The sequence below is a fragment of the Chenopodium quinoa genome, unplaced genomic scaffold (assembly GCF_001683475.1).
Source record: "Chenopodium quinoa cultivar QQ74 unplaced genomic scaffold, ASM168347v1, whole genome shotgun sequence".
NCBI lineage: Eukaryota > Viridiplantae > Streptophyta > Magnoliopsida > Caryophyllales > Amaranthaceae > Chenopodium > Chenopodium quinoa.
In genome coordinates this window covers 3463913-3480694 of record NW_018743574.1, presented here as the reverse complement: position 1 = coordinate 3480694, position 16782 = coordinate 3463913, and the positions used below count along the sequence as shown (strand labels likewise).

The 16782-nt window shown below is 36.1% G+C and overlaps 2 protein-coding genes across 2 annotated transcripts; one reads left to right on the top strand and one right to left on the bottom strand.

Moving 5' to 3' along the window:
* The first annotated feature begins 809 nt into the window (after nt 1-809).
* Nucleotides 810-5236, top strand: LOC110682096 (probable 1-deoxy-D-xylulose-5-phosphate synthase 2, chloroplastic). The gene is made up of 10 exons (XM_021858335.1): nt 810-1474; nt 1729-1905; nt 2119-2283; nt 2703-2853; nt 2939-3210; nt 3303-3576; nt 3683-3990; nt 4075-4356; nt 4494-4778; nt 4889-5236. Exons 1-10 carry the CDS (start codon nt 1385-1387, stop codon nt 5030-5032), a joined length of 2148 nt encoding a protein of 715 aa, XP_021714027.1. The 5' UTR covers nt 810-1384; the 3' UTR covers nt 5033-5236.
* LOC110682097 (pentatricopeptide repeat-containing protein At5g65570-like) lies at nt 4243-8387 on the bottom strand. Its single transcript, XM_021858336.1, has 2 exons — nt 5947-8387; nt 4243-4330 (listed from the first exon to the last, which is right to left on the bottom strand). The coding sequence occupies exon 1, from the start codon at nt 7942-7944 to the stop codon at nt 6127-6129; it is 1818 nt and encodes a 605-aa protein (XP_021714028.1). The 5' UTR covers nt 7945-8387; the 3' UTR covers nt 4243-4330; nt 5947-6126.
* Between the last annotated feature and the right edge of the window lie 8395 nt (nt 8388-16782).

The following is a 16782-nucleotide window of genomic DNA, read 5'->3' as shown; positions in this document are numbered from 1 at the left end:
GTAATGGTAAAGTTTAACTTTAATGAAGATGAGGTCATGGGTTCAAATACTATTGCTCACAAATTATTAATTTTTGTGTGGAAACATTGATGATTGGTAATAGTATGTGACATGATAACACGTGACAAGATTACAATGCTTGCCTTTGAGTTTTAATATATATATTGATGTGAATATCAAGATGGTTTCTCCTCATTTCCTCATATAGACTATAGAGTAACTATGTATTTCCTTACATGTTGTAAATTGGTACGACATTTTAAAACAGGAGGATATCTCTTTACGAGAGTAGATAAAAGCAATTATTGATGTATGATGTACTAATAGTTGTTTTAATAATGATTATTTTAGTAATATTTAATTTTTCTTTATAGGAAGAAGAATTGTATCCAAATTTTAGATGGGTCAACCCAACCTAACCCCAAAAGTTTTGACAGCTCACGATATCGAATGTTCTAGTAAATATTTTGGTATTTAGTCCGTATTCTCTAACATCAATATATATTGTAGTACATATATGGAGAAAGAAACCAAATTTGTTTGGTAAAGTTAGTGAAAAACTCATCTTATGACTTAAATACTTCTATTCTCACGCCGTAAATTGCATAGAGTAACTAATAATTGCTGTAAAATGATGTACAGTATAATTTATATTAAGATGTACAATTCCTGTCAAAAAAAATATTAAGATGTACAATTTTGTCAATTTATATTGAGATGTACAATCGAGGTTTAAATATTGTAATAGCTGCATAATTTATGTAACTGTTGTAAAATTATGATTGAAATATGAATTTTTTTTATTTTTTTTTTGACGGGGATTGAAATATGAAATTAGAATTGCAACACATCACATCTACACTCCATTCATATTTACCCAATCAATTTTTGTTCGTATGATAGCTATAATAAGTCTGTATAAAAACCCTACCACATGTAACGATGTCCCAATCTTTTGAAAGAAAAAATAAAGTTTTCTTCTTAATAGTCAGCATAACATTAACACACAATAGTCATGGTCTTAATTATTGGCAGATTTCACACTAATAATTGCAATTAATTGTAATAAATAGCTTTTGCTCATCAAAAAAAAAAAAAAAAATACTCGTATTGATTTTGAAATTGTTGTAATTAGTTTTGAGTGTAAAACACAAACCCAGCCTTCCCATATCATAGTCAACATTAAATCCCCGGAAAAAGACAGAGTATGCAGTTAGTTCTCTCCTTCATCACATGGATAAATAAGTACATTATATAAATTATCTTGTCACCCTTGTTCATCAAACATTCACTCACCCAGACAAAATATCAAAGTTTGTTTAAATCACATTGGAGTTTTAGACTTTCAGTAGTAGTAAAATAAAGCAGAAGCTTAGCTGCTGCAATGGCGGTCAGAGGAGCTGCAGTGACACCAAAGTCAGTTCTGCCAACGAATCTAACGCCTTCTTTCAGAAACAAAACTCACTCGAAGCAGGTTTGCAATTACTATTGTATATTTGTATTATTACTTCACCTTAAACTTTGATTTTATTCTGTTCATGATCATATTGTACATATAGGAGATTTCCTAGAAGCGTTTACAGCAGAAACAATATAAGTGTTGTCATTTGCTTCAAAAAAAAAAAAATATAAGTGTTGTCATTGCGCTGAAAAGATTTATACTGTATCAGAAATGTGATGATTAAATTGACATACTGTACAACACAAATAATGGTGTAATTTTTGCAGATTTCTGTGAAAGTTTCGGCTAGCAGCTCAGACAAGCATGATCAAAGTAGTAACTCTAGTAAGTCAATCAGAAAAGAAAGAAATGGCTGGAAAATCGATTTCACCGGAGATAAACCACCCACCCCATTGTTAAACACTATCAACTATCCTTTGCACATGAAAAACCTGTCTACTCAGGTAAGACAAAGATTCTAGTTTCTGGCTTTCTGCTGTTATTGATTCTCACCGCTTCCTGTAACCGACAGGATCACTGAAAACAATGCAGTTAGCTAGAGATGCATAATTTTATTTGTTATTAGCTTATTTTACAGCAAAAGATGAGCATGAAATCAGGCCCCTAAAAGATTATGTCCCCCTCCACCCTTTGCTAATGAAATGCTTGTTGTTCAGGATCTTGAACAACTTGGTGCAGAGATAAGAGTTGAACTTGTTTACTCAGTGGCAAAGACAGGCGGGCACCTTAGTTCTAGCTTAGGGGTGGTGGATTTAACAGTAGCTCTACATCATGTATTCAACACGCCTGAAGACAAGATTATATGGGATGTTGGTCATCAGGTGAGAATTTTGGAATATAATGATTTGCTTTAAAAAAAAAATTGGAAAAAATTCAACTGAAGTTCATTTTCCATTTAAAATCAGGTTTTGAAATTCATTTTCCTTTGTTTGTTGCATTACCAAAATGTTAAAGAAAATTGGGAAATGGGAAATGAGGGGAGGTTAAGAAAGGTTAGGCTTTGGGAAACTATTTTGGCAATTTGCATTTCACAATCTTATAAAATCATTTTACCCCTTCACAACCAAATGTTGATTTATTAGGACAATGACTTTCTAGGAGAATAATTTTCTTGATTTCTTCCCATCACAACACAGCATAAAGTTATACAGCAGGAAAGTCAAGTTGCTCGACGATAGACAACCTATCTTTCCTCAATAAATGCAAAGTTGACGAAACAAAACTGTAATGAATTTTGCAGGCATACGCACATAAAATTCTAACAGGAAGAAGATCTAAGATGCACACAATAAGGAAGACCTCAGGAATTGCAGGGTTTCCTAAAAGAGAAGAGAGTATCTATGATGCTTTTGGTGCAGGGCATAGTTCTACTAGCATATCTGCTGGTCTTGGTATGGTATTTTCATATTAGAGCACTGTAGTTTATCAGAAATACAAAGCTTGTCACTTTACTGAAGAAATTATACAAGTTTGCAGGTATGGCAGTTGCAAGAGATCTTTTAGGAAAAAAGAATAATGTTATATCAGTGATTGGGGATGGAGCAATGACTGCAGGGCAGGCATATGAGGCTTTAAATAATGCAGGGTTCCTTGACACTAACCTGATTGTCATATTGAATGACAATAAGCAGGTTTCGTTGCCCACTGCAACACTTGATGGCCCTGCAACTCCTGTCGGGGCACTCAGTAGAACACTAGCAAAGCTTCAAGCATCTCCAAATTTCCGGAAATTACGTGAAGCAGCCAAGGTAAACATAAAGCCCGGTAATAACTTCAATGAGTTAGCATTTTTCTTCATTTGAAGAAGCTGATATCTGACTTGTATTCTTCTATTGTTAAGGGCATAACAAAGCAGATTGGAGGGAAAACACACATGGTTGCATCAAAAGTTGATGAATATGCAAGAGGCATGATTAGTAGTGCAGGATCAACTCTCTTTGAGGAACTTGGTTTATACTACATCGGACCTGTGGACGGGCATAGCATGGTAGACCTAATCACCATATTGAAGCAAGCCAAAGAAATTCCAGCACCAGGACCAGTTCTAATTCACGTAGTGACTGAGAAAGGAAAGGGTTATCCACCAGCAGAAGGAGCATCTGATAAAATGCATGGTGAGACTGCAAACTGAAACTATATCTCCTCGCATAATAAAGAAGTGAACTTACATATGATTAACTGGACTGAAACTTCCGTTGCTCTTGCAATCAATCTTTTTAGGAGTTGTAAAATTTGATCCCAGATCAGGGGAGCAATTCAAGTCCAAATCCCCAACACAGTCATATACGCGGTACTTTGCCGAGTCGTTGATAAAAGAAGCTGAAGGAGATGAGAAGATTGTGGCTGTTCATGCTGCAATGGGTGGAGGAACAGGTTTAAATTATTTCCAAAAGAGATTTCCAGATCGCTGCTTTGACGTGGGTATAGCAGAACAACATGCAGTAACATTTGCAGCAGGTTTGGCTACCGAAGGCCTCAAGCCTTTTTGCACCATCTACTCATCATTTCTACAGAGAGGATATGATCAGGTGAAACATCATATTGGTCAAATAAAAAACTAAAAACCCTTACTTTCACAGTTCCCCTGCTAATAGCTTGTCGCATATATGCAGGTAATACATGATGTAGATCTTCAGAAACTGCCAGTCAGATTTGCAATGGATAGAGCAGGTTTAGTGGGTGGAGATGGACCAACCCATTGTGGTGCATTCGATATCACCTACATGGCCTGTTTGCCTAATATGGTTGTCATGGCTCCATCAGATGAAGCAGAGCTGATGCACATGGTTGCAACTGCAGCAGCTATTGATGACAGACCAAGTTGTTTCAGGTACCCGAGGGGAAATGGGATAGGAGTTGCCCTTCCTCCTGGAAATAAAGGAACACCACTTGAGGTTAGCACCAAAAACAACCACCTTGAAATTTAGTGAGAGCAAAAATATATGTACAGGATTAATACATCCAGAATATTATACTTCGTATGTACTTGAGCACTACTAATTATTTGCATCTACCTTCAATACTTGAACAGGTTGGAAAGGGAAGAATATTGAAAGAGGGGTGCAGGGTAGCACTGCTGGGATATGGAACTATTGTGCAAAAGTGCCTAGAAGCCTCAGTTTTGCTGAAATTTTGGGACATCTCAGTGACAGTAGCTGATGCAAGGTTCTGCAAACCTCTTGATGGTGATCTTATTAAACACCTAGCAAATGAACATGAAATACTTATAGTTGTTGAAGAGGGTTCTATAGGAGGTTTTTCATCTCATGTGTCGCACTTCCTCGGTCTGAATGGTATTTTGGACGGATCTCTTAAGGTGATTTTACAGCAAAAATATGAATACTGAATTCCTCTGTCACACTTTTTTTTTTATTATTTTTTTTTTTCCTATGCTTCTTTAGACTCACCCCATCTCATTCTACACAGCTAAGAGCAATCATCCTTCCTGATAGATACATTGACCATGGAGACTACGAAGATCAGTTGGAAGAAGCAGGATTGACTTCAAAACATATAGCTGCAACTGTGCTGTCAATGTTGGGAAAGCAAAAGGAAGCTCTAACACTTTAGGTTCAGAAAATAGGTGCACAGAAACAAGTTACCATCACATGTAAATCTATATATCTTGGCAGATTCAGTTGTGGAATACCTAAAACATATTGTGGCCAATTTTGATGGTTTACCATGTTTGTCTTTGCCAATGTGCCCTTCCTAGCATAAACAAGACATGTATTATACTTGTATTAAACACAGACACTACAAGAGATTAAGAAGGAAAAAAAAAAGTAAAAGAATAATCATGTGTCATAAAAGTTTTTGATAATTGAATATAGAAACTACAAGTACTCCATAGGTTTTCCAGCAAGGAACAATGATGATACTCCCGGATAAGTAGCACAAAAATGGCATGATTTGGTCTACAATAGTCTTCAACTGTAGGATTTAAAATCTATAAGAGGTGTGATTGTCTCATCTTGATGCTAGGATTGGCTTGGGGTACTTCCCAGTGAAGGGAGGGGCAGGGATCTTGGTCACACATTAAATATAACATCCTACCAAGATATTGGCATGCGAACAAATATAAGGTCAGATTTTATTTGTATATCCTTCTGATATTGCATTCCCTTCTGATTTTTCGCCTCATCTATCTATGATAAGTGCATTGGGTAGGTTACTTTAGTCAATTAAGTGACAGGACGGAAAGTGTAGGGGACCCAAAGTGGGACAAAGGTTAACTACCATTTTGGGATTTGAAACTCCAGTTCCTCACAATGCTTTTAAACAGAAATCCAACACAAACACAACAATTCTCCATTCTTGCTCCCCTGAAAATATAAGTAGGTTAACAGGTCAATTTTAAAAGCCCTTTTAGGTGACTAGTTGAAAACAAAAAAGCCACATATAGTCAGTAATGGCACTTAAAGGTACAATAAAAATATAATACAGCCTAGGGGGACCATAATATACAGAACTGAATACCATACCTCTTTATTTGGAGCCCTTGCTCAAAAACACACAATGGTTGACTGAACTTCATGCAGCACCGCAAGAGCTAGCTAGGGTAGATCAATTAGCAGTGTGGGCTGATGCGACAGGTGTTCATTCAATTTGTGAGATCACATAGCACTTTTCTACCTTCACTTACCAATCTTGTAATGATTAGATCACCAATAATCTTTGCAAGAGCAAACCCCATCCTTAAAATGGTGAAATCTCTTGGTATCTCTGGCAATTATCTCTCTCCCGACTACTTTTGTAACTAACTTTATCCAAGCATGGCAATCCCCACAAACTTTCAAATTTTTGTAAATCCTAATGCAGCTGGTTTTCCCAGAGGTCTTCCATAGGGAAAAGGCTATGGCTAGTTTCTCACTGTGATAGTACAAGGACCGCTCCTTCTCCTTCTCATTCAGGTTCTGTAGCACAAACTCAGTAGCTGGAACATACCCCAACTCCTTAACTTTCTTCATCAGTTCCTTTATTATACAATCTATTTCTTTAAAATTTGGTTGGGAGCAATTCCCTGCCATGAAAGTGTGAACCTCTCCGCCTATGATCACCCAGCTCATAGCAGGACTCTTTTTCAGTCTATTCTCTCTCATCAAAGACTTTACACAAATAACCTGATTCCAGTCACCTTTTGATGCATAAAGATTGGAGGATAGAACTAAGCTTCCCTCGTCTTTAGGAGACAGCTCAATTACTTTATTAAATATCCTCCCTGCCATGGTAATGTCTCCATGGAGTCTACAAGCACTCAGCAGAGTCCTCCACAAAACAATATCTGGATTATCAGCTTGATTTATTAGTGCTTCTGCCTCCTGAAGCCTTCCAGCACGTCCATAAATATCTACCATGCAAGCATAATGTTCTTTAGTTATCCGAATATTACGATAGCCAAAAAAAGAATCAAAGATGCGACGGCCTTCATCAACCAGCCCTGCATTGTCGCATGCTAACAGAACACTAACGAGGGTAACGTCATTGGGTTCAAGCCCCAAGTCATTCATTTGCTGAAAAAGCTCAAGTGTTTTGTGTTCAAAACCATTCTGAGCATAAGCATACATCATTGTGTTCACAAGCACCAGATCACGGGCAAACAAGCCATCATAAACCAGCTTAGCAAGTTCCACACAGCCACACCTCCCATAGAAATCAATCAGAGCAGCACCAATAAACTTATTTAAGTGTAAGCCTAATTTTAGTATAATGGTGTGGATTTGTTTCCCTTGGTCAAGTGTTGCAAGGTTGGAACATGCAACAAGAGCCCCAGACATGGTAAAACAGTTTGGAAGTACAGAGCTGCGCATCATTTGACAAAATTTGGATAGGGCAACTTCCTCTCTACCATTCTGCAAAAGACCAACAATAAGGGATGTCCAAGTCACCAAGTTTGGGTTAACAAGATGCTCAAAAACCTTAAGTGCATCATCAACCATGCCACATTTCGAGTACATGGTCAGAAGTGAAGTCTGCGGAGAAACTCCAAACTCATGACCACATTTGATTATAAACCCATGTATTAACATGCCAAGACATGAATGCTTCAAGTTACCACAACTCACCAATAAGCTCGTAAAAGTGTACTCATTCGCCTTAACTCCTTCCTTAATCATCTGATTAAAAGCCTTCATTGCTTCACAATCTTCCCCATTTTGAACATAGCCAACAACTAAAGTAGTAAACAAGATCACATCTTTCTCCACAACTCGATCCACTACCAAGTGAGCATTCCTCATTTGACCAAGCTTGGCATACATATCAACAAGGGCACTTCCAACAAACACATTTGAAACCTCCAACCCCAAAACAACCGCTTTCCCATGAGCTTTCTTGCCATCACAAACAAGACCCAGATCAGAAAACGCTTTCAAGACACAGGACAACGTAAAATCATCCGGACAAACTCCCTCCACCGCCATCCGTTTATACAAAGCCACGGCTTCAGGACTCCTATTTTGCCTAATATAGCAAGAAATCATGGCATTCCAAGCAACTACATGTCTCTGAGGCAATTAGTCGAACAGTTGGTGTGCATAAACAAGGTTGCCAAGTTTTAAATACGCATTCATGAGCTTATTGCCTAATCTTAGGTAAGGAAAACCTTGATTTCTCATATGGGTATGAATGCTTCTGATTTCTTCTGTAGAATTTGAATTTTGGATGAGAGAGATGTAGTTCTCTGAAACATGTTTGAGGTTTGTGCCATTTGAATGCAATGAAAAGGCCAATTGTTCTAGGATTTGGGTTGAAGATGAAGTTGTTTTTCCAATGATTTGTTGGGTTTTAGTTTGATTGAAAGTGTTGGTTTGTAGAGCTCTCACAAATTTGGAAGATTTCCAAGGTTTTACCCGCCATATCATGACTTGTTGGTTTATGGCCTCAAGTTGTTCATTCTTGTCTGCATGAACCAGAGTGTAGTTGACTTAATTGCAACACGCACTTTATTACCATATCCTTCCTTACCTTATAAAAAATAGGAGATTGCGCTTATAAATAGTGCACGGACGTATATACCCTTCAAAATGTTTGTTTACGTTCTTACCCCCATATATAATTGCTTACATTTATGTCCTTCCACGTGTACAGATGTAATAATGAGTGTTAAGCTTTTCCTCTCCTTATATTTATACACTTTTATATTATTTATTTATATTATAGGTAAATATATTATAGGTAAATTTAAAGTTCACCAATATTACGATATTGCATTGTTGAATAATTGCATAGATGTTTCCTAAAAAAAAAAAAGTTGTAAACAACTGAAAAAGCCGTGCATGAAAAATGAAAAGTTTAAACACAACCCAATATACACATTCCATTAATTTATCAAATTATTTACTCTAAAACCCAATGTCGTGTAGTGTTTAAACACAATCCAATATAACATTAAGAAAGGGCAAACCACTCTGCGCGCAACGCGCGCGTTAACTGCCCTAGTTTAAGAAAAGTAGACCTCATACCCCGTAATACACTTAAATATGGTTAAAAGGTCGTTAGGGGTATAATCAAGTAGGTCATGTGCTTTGAATAAAGATAAAGACTTGAACTGAACATGACTCAAACCTGAGAATGACCTAACCTGATTTTAACCCGCAAATTATAAACTTGAACCGAACCCGACTCGAACTCGAGAATTACCCTAACCCGTTTTAATCCGTGAAAACCCGAATCAAACCTGACCTACTGTTCACCCGACCCGAATATAACTCAACCTGTTATTAACCCGACCTAAACCCTAACCCGATAAGAAGTATAATCCGACGTGTCACGACTCAAACATGCCCAACCTAAAACCCGACCAGCATAGGTTATGGAATTAATCCAAATTGACTCGACCCAAACCCGACCTGTTTACCCGAATTGACAGCTCTACCCGAAACCTCCAAAATTTCTCAAAAACGTGGATATTAGCCTTCAATATTGGAATTTTTTGACTTTTTTTCACCCGCAAATAAAAATTGCTGAAATGTTTACCATGGTCCTTAATAGTCTAATACCCTCCCGGGAGCCCAATTAGCTGGGTGGAACCATCCAATTTGCCTTTAAACAACCAATTTACCGGTTTACAACTTCCACTGGTTTCATTAACTCAAGCTTACCATGAACATTTATGACAACATATAATGATCATATATGGATCCAAACGGCATTATATAACCCCGAGATGTATCCCCTAAAATCTCGATGCTTTTCGACACCGGGCCCCGAAACATTCAAAATTTCTCAAAAAGCGTGGATATTAGCCTTTAATTTTGGAATTTTTTGACTTTTTTTTTGCCCGGATATAAAAATTGCCGAAATTTTTACCATGGTCCCAAATACCACCCGGGAGTCAAATTGGGTGGGTGGAACCATCCAATTTGCCTTTAAACGACCAATTTACCAGTTTACAACTTACATCGATTTCAGTAATTTTAGCCAACCACGAACATTTATGACCACAAATAATGATCATAAATGGTTCCAAACGACATTATATGACCCTGAAATATATTTCCTAAAATCTCAAGTCTTTTAGACACCTCCAAAATTTCTCAAAAAACGTGGATATTAGCCTTCAATTTTGGAATTTTTTGACTTTTTTTCGTCCGTACATAAAAATTGCCGAAATTTTTACCATGGTCCCTTATATCATTCGTGATTACAATTGGATGGGTAGAATTGAACCATCAAATTTGCCTTTAAACGGCCAATTTACCGATTTACAACTTGCACCGATTTCATTAACTCAAGCCTACAACGAACATTTATGACAACATATAATGATCATATATGGTTCCAAAAGGCATTATATGAGCCCGAGATGTATCCCCTAAATCCTCAAGGATTTTCGACACCAGGCTCCGAAACCTCAAAAATTTCTGAAAAAGCGTGGATATTAGCCTTCAATTTTGGATTTTTTTTTTCGCCCGAAAATAAAAATTTTCAAAATGTTTACCACGGTTCCTAATACCCTTTAGGGGTCCAATAGGGTGGGTGGAAGCATCCAATTTATCTTTAAACAACCAATTTACCGGTTTACTATTTGTAGCGATTTTATTAACTCAAGCCTACAACGAACATTTATGACAACAAATAATGATCATATATGGTTCCAAAAAGCATTATATGACCCCTAGATGTATCCCCTAAAATCTCAAATCTTTTCAAAACCAGGCTTCGAAACCTCAAAAATTTCTAAAAAAGCGTGGATATTAGCCTTCAATTTTGGAATTTTTTGACTTTTTTTAGCCCAAAAATAAAAAATTTCGAAATGTTTACCATGGTTCCTAATACCCTCTAAGGGTCCAATAGGGTGGGTGGAAGCATCCAATTTATCTTCAACGACCAATTTACCGGTTTACTATTTGTACCGATTTTATTAACTCAAGCCTACAACGAACATTTATGGAAAAAAATAATGATCATATATGGTTCCAAAAAACATTATATGACCCCTAGATGTATCCCCTAAAATTTAAAGACTTTTCGACACCAGGACCCGAAACCTTCAAAATTTCTCAAAAACCGTGGATATTAGTCTTAAATTTTGGAATTTTTTGACTTTTTTTTTTGCCCGGAAATAAAAATTTCCGAAATGTTTACCACGGTCCCTAATACCCTCCAGGAGTCCAATTGGGTGTGTGGAACCATTCAATTTGCTTTTAAACGGCCAATTTACCGGTTTACAACTTTCACTTATTTCATTAACACAAACCTACCACGAACATTTATGACAACATATAATGGTCATTTATGGTTTCAAACGTCATTATATGACCCCGAGATGTATCCAATAAGATCTCATTTATTTTCGAAACCAGGCCCTAAAAACTTCGGAATTTCTCAAAAAACGTGGATATTAGCCTTCAATTTTGGAAAATTTTGACTTTTTTCGCCCAAAAATAAAAATTGCCGAAATGGTTACCATGGTTCCTAATACCCTCTGGGGGGTCCAATAGGGTGGGTGGAAGCAACCAATTTGCCTTTAAACGACCAATTTACTACTGGTTTACAAAGAATTTGCACCGATTTCATTAACTCAAGCTTACCACGAACATTTATGACGATATATAATGATCATATATGGATCCAAACGACATTATATGACCCCGAAATGTATCCCCTAAAATCTCGATGCTTTTCGACATCGGGCTCCGAAACATTCAAAATTTCTCAAAAAACGTGGATATTAGCCTTCAATTTTAGAATTTTTTGACCTTTTTTGCCTGGATAAAAAATTTCCAAAATGTTTTCCATGGTCCTAAATGCCCTCCGGGAGTCCAATTGGGTGGGTGGAACCATCCAATTTGCCTTTAAACGACCAATTTACTAGTTTACAACTTACACCGATTTTAGTAATTCAAGCCTAACACAAACATTTATGACCACAAATAATGATCATAAATGGTTCCAAACGACATTATATGACCCCTAAATATATTCCCTAAAATTTCAAGTCTTTTCGACACCGGGTCCCGAAACCTCCAAAAATTCTCAAAAACGTGGATATTAGCCTTCAATTTTGGAATTTTTTGACTTTTTTTCGTCCGTAAATTAAAATTGCCGAAATGTTTTTCATGGTACCTAATATCCTCCAGGAGTACAATTGGATGGGTGGAACCATCCAATTTGCCTTTAAACGGCCAATTTACTGTTTTACACCTTGCAATGATTTCATTAACTCAAGCCTACAACGAACATTTATGTCAACTATAATGAATATATATGGTTCTAAACGGCATTATATGACCCAGAGATGTATCCCCTAAAATCTCAAGGATTTTCGACACCGGGCCTCGAAACTCTAAAATTTCTCAAAAACCGTGGATAATAGCCTTAAATTTTGGAATTTTTTAACTTTTTTTTTTCGCTTGTAAATAAAAATTGCCGAAATATTTACCAAGGTCCCTAATACCCTCCGTGAGTCCAATTAGGTGGGTGAAACCCATCCAATTTGCCTTTAAATAGTGAACTTGTCGGTTTACAAATTGCACCGATTTCATTAACTCAAGCCTACCACGAACATTTATGACAACATCTTATGATCATTTAAAAACAGTATTATATGACCCCAAGATGTATCCCCTAAAATCTCAAATCTTTTCGACACCGGGCCCTGAAAGCTCAAAATTTTCTCAAAAAGCGTGGATATTAGCCTTCAATTTTAGAAATTTTTTACTTTTATTCATCCGAAAATAAAAATTGCCGAAATGTTTACCATGGTTCCTTATACCATCTGGATGTCAAATAGGGTGGGTGGAAGCATCCAATTTGTCTTTAAATGACCAATTTACTTGTTTACAACGAACTTGCACCGATTTCATTAACTCAACCTTACCACGAACATTTATGACAACAAATAATGATCATAAATGGATACAAACGACATTATATGACCCCGAAATTTAACCCCTAAAATCTCGATGCTTTTCGACACCTGGCCCAGAAACATTTGAAATTTCTCAAAAAGTGTGGATATTAGCCTTCAATTTTGGAATTTTTTTACTTTTTTCGCCTGGATATAAAAATTGTCGAAATGTTTACCATGGTTCCTAATATCCTCTGAAGGTCCAATAGGGTGATTGGAAGCATCCAATTTGCCTTTAAACGACCAATTTACTGGTTTACAACTTGCACCGATTTCATTAACTCAAGCTTACCACGAACATTTATGACAACATATAATGATCATATATGGTTCACAACGGCATTATATGACCCATAGATGTATCCCCTAAAATCTCAAGGATTTTCGACACTGGGCCTCGAAACCTCCAAAATTTCTCAAAAACCGTGGATAATAGCCTTAAATTTTGGAATTTTTTGCCTTTTATTTCGCCTATAAATAAAAATTGTCGAAATGTTTACCATGGTACCTAATACCCTCCGTGGGTCCAATTAAGTGGGTGGAACCATCCAATTTGCCTTTAAATAGTGAATTTATCGGTTTATAACTTCCACCGATTTCATTACCTCAGGCCTACCACGAACATTTATGACAACATCTAATTATCATTTATGGTTTAAAACAGTATTATATGATCCGAGATGTATCCCCTAAAATCTCAAATCTATTTGACACCGGGCTCCTAAACCTCAAAAAATTCTCAAAAAGCGTGGATAGTCTTCAATTTTGGAATTTTTTGATTTTTTTTTCGCCCGAAAATAAAAATTGCCGAAATGTTTACCTTGTTTCCTAATACCCTCCAATAGTCCAATTAGGTGGGTAGAACTATCCAATTTGCATTTAAACGGCCAATTTACCGATAAAACTTGCATTTATTTCATTAACTCAAACCTTCCACGAACATTTATGACAACATATAATGCTCATTTATGGTTTCAAACGTCATTAAATGACCCTGAAATTTATCTAATAAAATCTCATTTCTTTTCGACACCTAGCCCCAAAGCCTTCGAAATTTGAGTGGATATTAGCTTTCAATTTTGGAATTTTTTTGACTTTTTTTACCAAAAATTTAAATTGCCGAAATTTTTACCATGGTTCCTTATACCCTTTGTGGGTCTAATAGAGTGGGTGGAAGCATCCAATTTGCCTTAAACGACAAATTTAGCGGTTTAAAACTTGCACCGATTTCATTAACTCAAGCCTTTCAACGAACATTTATGACAACAAATAATGATCACATTTTGTTCCAAACAACATCATATGACCCCGAGATGCATTCCCTAGAATTTCGAGACTTTTAGACACTGGGCCCTGAAAACTCCAAAATTTTCTCAAAAAACGTGGATGTTTTTTACTTTTAGACACAAGGCCTTCAATTTTGGATGTTTTTGATTTATTTTCGCCCGGAAATAAATTTTTTTCGAAATGTTTACCATTGTCCATAATACCCTCTGGGCGTCCAATTGGGTGGGTGGAACTATCCAATTTGCTTTTAAACAACCAATTTACCAGTTTACAACTTCATTGATTTCATTAACTCAAGCCTACCATGAACATTTATGACAACATATGATGATCATATATGGTTCTAAATGGAATTATATGACCCCGAGATGTATTCCTTAGGATTTCAATACTTTTCGACACCGGGCCCGAAACCTCCAAAATTTCGCAAAATTCGTAGATATTAGACTTTCAATTTTGGAATTTTTTGACTTTTATTCACCCGGAAATAAAAATTGTCGTAATGTTTACAATGGTCCCTAATATCCTTCGGGGGTACACCCGGCTGGGTGGAAGTGTAGAACCATCCAATTTGCCTTTAAATAACCGATTTACCGGTTTACAAGTTGCACCGATTTCATTAACTCAAGCCTACCACGAACATTTATGAAAACATCTAATGATGATTTATGGTTTAAAACAGTATTATATGACCCCGAGATGTATTCCATAAAATCTCAAATCTTTTCGACACCGGGTCTCGAAACCTCAAAAATTTCTAAAAAAGCGTGGATATTAGCCTTCAATTTTGGAATTTTTTGTCTTTTTTCGCCCGCAAAAAAAAATTGCCAAAATATTTACCATGGTTCCTAATACCCTCTGGTATTCTAATTAGGTGGGTGGAACCATCCAATTTGCATCTAAACGACCAATTTACCGGTTTACAACTTGCACTTGTTTCATTAACTCAAGCCTATCACGAACATTTATGACAACATATAATGATTATTTATTGTTTCAAATGTCATTATATGACCCTGAGATATGTCTAATAAAATGTCATTTCTTTTCGACACTTGGTCCAAAAACATTCGAAATTTCTCAAATAGCGTGGATAATAGCCTTCAATTTTGGATTTTTTTGACTTTTTTTCGCCTGAAAATAAAATTTGCCAAAATATTTACCATGGTTCCTAATACCCTCTAGGGGTCCAATAGGGTGGGCGGGAGAAGCTTAGTCTGGCGCCCAGTGACGCGCCCGGCCGGGCGCGAGATTGCTATTATAGACAAAAAAGGCGCGCCCGATCGGGTGGTGCCTCGCCCGATCGGGCACGTGTTTTATTAGTTGACGATTAACGTAGTTTTAATTTGTTTTAGCTTAGGATTTTTGTACGGAGTATAAATACTCCTCCGTAATACGTTTTTAGGATCTCTTCTTCACTTCTTCATCTCCTCTTTACTCTTTCTTTACTCTCTAAATTATTTTCTTAGAATTCTTTCTAAAAACCTTTGTCCTTAATTCTTCCATTAATTCCATATTACTTTTTGGTAACAATTTCTTCCCCTTTAATTTCAGTTATTTTATTTGCTCCCTTGATTATGCTTCTATTTATTTATTTGATTAGTTTAGTCATGATGATTTGTGAGTAGTTTAATTTCTAGGGTTTATGGGGATCTAATAAATAATATGAAGGGGTAAATTATTGTTGTTGATTATCAATGCTAGATTAATTTCCTATTGATTGATTTAATGTTCTAGATTAGGCCTATCTTTTATGCATGAGTTTGACAATATTGATTCAAGAATCGAGAGATGAGAATTAATGTATAGGTCTAGTTTCAATAGACAAGTTAATTTATAAATGGTTAAGTCGAGATTCGAGAGATGAGATTTAATACCGGTAAATTAATTGTGTGATTGTAATACGTAGCGAGAGCCATTTACAATCTGGTTAATTGATGCATTGATGATTGACTATTATTGATTATTGGTATTGCATGATAATTTCTTATTGGATTGTTTTAATGTTTTACAATTGCGGCTTGTAAAAGTATAACAATATTAAATTGATGAATCGAGCATATGTTAATTTGATATTAAAGGCTATTTTCAATAAGAACTTAGATCTAGTAAATTGCGAGAGCCTATTAGATCTATGTTGGTTAATAAATTGTGAGAGCCTGTTAATCATGTTACTTATGCAATGTCAATGATTGATTACTATGTTTTACCCTGGAGTATTATTTATTGGTGAACCTATGCCCTTGATCATTTTATATATTGTTTTCTCCCTATTCCTATTCTTTGTAGTTTAGTCTCATACTCAAATATAAATATTGGTTACTTAAATAATTTAGATTATAATAATTAATTAGAATTAAAAAGATTTGTTTCCTTGTGGAGTTCGACCCTACTTCCCTATCTACTTTAGTTAGAGATTTAGGTAATTATTTTTTATTAGGGGATACGACTTTACCCTGTCAAATACCCTCCGGCATTCCAATTAGGTGGGTGGAATCATTCAATTTGCATTTAAACGACCTATTAACCGATTTACAACTTACACCGATTTCATTAACTCAAGCCTATAACGAACATTTATGACAACAAATAATGATCACATAATTTTGTTCCAAACGGAATTATATGACCCTGAGATGTATCCCCTAAAATATTAATACTTTTCTACACCGGGCCCTGA